The sequence below is a fragment of the Hibiscus syriacus genome, unplaced genomic scaffold (assembly GCF_006381635.1).
Source record: "Hibiscus syriacus cultivar Baekdansim isolate YM2019G1 unplaced genomic scaffold, ASM638163v2 tig00110013_pilon, whole genome shotgun sequence".
Classification (NCBI taxonomy): Eukaryota; Viridiplantae; Streptophyta; class Magnoliopsida; order Malvales; family Malvaceae; genus Hibiscus; species Hibiscus syriacus.
The window spans coordinates 3,494,150-3,497,659 of record NW_024062563.1 but is presented as its reverse complement, the minus strand read 5'-3'; the positions used below and the strand labels follow the sequence as shown (position 1 = coordinate 3,497,659).

At 32.1% G+C, this 3,510-nt stretch overlaps 1 protein-coding gene across 1 annotated transcript; it reads right to left on the bottom strand.

The window, feature by feature from the left end:
- Window positions 1-1,147: 1,147 nt before the first annotated feature.
- Window positions 1,148-3,258, bottom strand: LOC120212312. Its single transcript, XM_039210668.1, has 2 exons — window positions 2,928-3,258; window positions 1,148-1,384 (listed from the first exon to the last, which is right to left on the bottom strand). The coding sequence occupies exons 1-2, from the start codon at window positions 3,165-3,167 to the stop codon at window positions 1,175-1,177; spliced, it is 450 nt and encodes a 149-aa protein (XP_039066599.1). The 5' UTR covers window positions 3,168-3,258; the 3' UTR covers window positions 1,148-1,174.
- Window positions 3,259-3,510: the final 252 nt, after the last annotated feature.

The following is a 3,510-nucleotide window of genomic DNA, read 5'->3' as shown; positions in this document are numbered from 1 at the left end:
TTATCATAATGAACCCGGTTTTATCATATTTTTACCTATTATATTGCTATGGAGCGATACATTTTTCATTTGTATCGACACAAACCGACAAGCTAAGTTTGCCGGTTGCCAAATTTTTTAATATTTTCTTTATGATTTCCACCTAAAACATTGTTATTACTCGATATTTCCGGTAGCACTAAACTAAATTTATTAAATATATTATAATGTATCCGATAACGTCATATATTAATCGTATATTAGTCCGCCTTTCCTGAGACAATCCCGTCTAACCAGGAGGCTACAGCCGGCGGGTCATCAAAAGCTGGCTCGACCCTGTCGATGGTTTGCATGGCCGACACGTTGTATTATTCTTAGTGGTTCATGACGTGGCTGCTGCTGCTGCTATTCTGCACCCCCGTCTTTGAGTTGCTTCCCAGGTTTGTCTAATTGGGTCGACGGGTTGGAGAGAAACTTGCCCACGCTCACTCATGCCCAATTGTGACAACCACTCTCTTATTATTTCTTTCTTCCCATTTATTAATGTTCTACAATCACACAACCAAGCAACTTAAAAGATAATTTTTTATTTTTAAAAATTTTAAATAGTAAAAATATTTGAGTATTTATTAGAGAGCCTTTTAAATAAAGAATTTCATATTGTTTTGTAAAATTTAATTTATATAACTATAAACAAGATAATAAAATTAGTTTTGACAAAATTTAAAACGTTAAAAGACTAAAATATTTAAAAAAAAAATCAAAGCGATCATTTGTGTAAACATCAAGAGTTAATTTTATCATTATATTTTTCTTAAAATAAATTTATTTGAATCAAAATCAATTAAGCAAAACATTAATTATACAATTTAACATATCAAAAAATGCAAAAACTACATACATCAAACAAATTTACAATGCTACAGTAAATACTTCTATCCATGATAAAAGCAAAAAAATAAAATTAAAAAAAACCTTTAAAAACCTCTGCTTAATTTTATATTGAGATTTTAAAAGTTTATAAAAGAAATCATATAAAATTTTATAAAAGAATAAATAATAAACCATTGATTAAAAAAAACTAATGAGATAAAACTAAAATGACTGGAATTTGTTTAATTAGGCTTGATCAAATTTTTTGAATAATTATAAATCAACAATTTTAATGAAACTAAACTTTTGTTTTAGGTGGAGACTATCTTTGTTCAGTAGTTTTGGAACTAGTTTCAGACAAAGAATCAAGACCCAAGCACTTGAGGAATGCAAGCTTAAGATAGTGACATGGATGATGACAATTCTGATTTCCAGAACATTCCTCCATTTCTACACTCTCTTCTTCTGCTCTTATTACTCCTTTGCTCGTCCCTGGGGTTATTTCACCCTTTATGCTCTGCTTTTCTTCCACCTGCCACCACCCAATGTCAATCATTTATGCTAGATTCTACACAACACAAACATATAATGTCTGATAAACAGGGATGGACCCAATGGTTCTATGAAAATTTTAACTTCTCATGTAATTTAGGTTTTTGTCTCATATAATTTTATTGATAATTTATTTCCATCTCTTAAAATATTTTAAGTTTTGTCTCCTTGCATAAAATTCTATGTTCCCCTACACATACACACTAAAGATAACCTTTCACATGCAGACAATATATTGCACGTAGGCATGTAAATGAACCAAACAAACACGAACGAGGATATATTTATGTTTATTCGTTTAACTTTAATCGAGCAAACGAACGAAACGAACATAATTAATTGTTCGTGTTCGTTCATTAAAATGACAAACAAACACAAACAAATATAAATTTAAACGATTTAGGGTGGATACATATGCAAATAAACCTTAAACGAACATAAACAATGGATTACCGAATATTTATGAACATAAATGAATGAACAAGTCATTTGTTTGTGTTCGTTCGTTTAATTAAACGAATAGAAATTCTTGTTCATATATAAACAAATTTTTCACCGGACAATTCACAAATAATTTGTTGAATATTCGATTTGTTTACAGTTCTAATTATCTCTGGCGGTAAAAATTTGGACCTCATACAAAATTACCACATCCCCATCACATCTCTCAAATACAATACACGCCGAGAACTAGATTAAGATCAAGTGGACCAATTTTTTTTCTCTAGTAATGATATTAGTACTATCATATGATTAAGACACCTTAATAACATTAATGAAACAAAGCATTAGAACCAACGTCCGTGACATAGTATTTGCGTATTGTTAGGTCATCTGTCCTAAGGTCATTGGCACTACAGTCTCGTTTTATAATTTCACAGTTTTATTGTATATTCAATACATAATAATACCCAAATATACCTTAAAACTATACTGCTGAATAAATTATAATATAAAATAGGAATGAATAGAGAGGAAATTGCTTAGCTTCCAAGTTCCTAGCATTGAAAGAAAGCAAAAAATAATAGAGAACAAATTTCTTACCTTCCAAGTTAAAGCCAATAAAACAAAGCATAAAGTGAAAAAGAAATTTATCTTCATTTGACTGATGGATTGGGTTTCTGTGGCAGAATTGTGTGTTAAAAAGTGAGAATTAAAGCAAAAGTTTAAAGGTTGCGATACTTCATAGATTTGCTAACCAAAAAACAAGGGGCCCCAAACACTATAATATGAACATAATTTCCCAAAATCCACGGTATAATACCAGGAATAATAAATAAGAACATAAACTCCAAATTATTGAAGAAATCGCCAGTAATTACCAGGATTTGGACTTGTGTTTTTAATTTGAACTTCAACTCTTACGAATTTAATTTGAGAATAGGAGAATCTAAACCCAAAATTAGCTCAACCAAATCCGAATCTCAAAACATAGATTCAAATGTGAACGGAGACCCAATTGAATAACGAAAAAGAAGAGTTGGGCGGAAGGTAAATAGATCAAAGGGTAAGTGGGTTCATACCTGGGAAGCCTGGAAACGAGTGGAGACAAGCGTTGAAGTACGATTAAAAACAGGCATTTTATCCGACTGGGAGGAAAGGGGAGCGGAAGCGGCGGAGAGATCCAACTCGAAGAGGCTGACGCTGGTGGTGGTGAAGCAGTAGAGGATAAGTATAAGAAGGAACATCACGAGTATTTGGATCCAAATTAGCCATGGGACTCTGTTGCTTTGAATCGTTAGTTCATCTCCAAAATCAAACATATTTTTGCTTTGCCCCTTTTTTTTCTCAGCACGAATTATTTGAAGGGAAGAAAGGTAGGTGAAGAAGAGCCGAAGAAAAGAATCACGAGGTGAGAATAAGACTTCATCGTTTGGAGCTTTTCTATGATTGATTAATGGATGCTGACTGATAAATAAATTATTAAATAAGTTATTTACATTGTATGGAAGGTGGTGAAATAGTTTTTATAGCTCAGAAGAACACGCGCTTAACTGGACGCGTGCTCAGTTGCGGATCAGCTGAGATCTTGCTTTCTTGCTGTTGCAAGAAGTGTCTTTTGTTTGGATTCGATTCAGAACGGATAATAAATTGTAAATGAATGTG

Excerpts from the sequence above, each read along its gene's own strand:
- LOC120212312 (XM_039210668.1), bottom strand. The coding sequence starts at position 3,167 with ATGTTTGATTTTGGAGATGAACTAACGATTCAAAGCAACAGAGTCCCA. Across the intron at positions 1,385-2,927 it reads CTCGTTTCCAGGCTTCCCAG|GTGGAAGAAAAGCAGAGCAT; the intron begins GTATGAACCCAC and ends GGGTGGTGGCAG.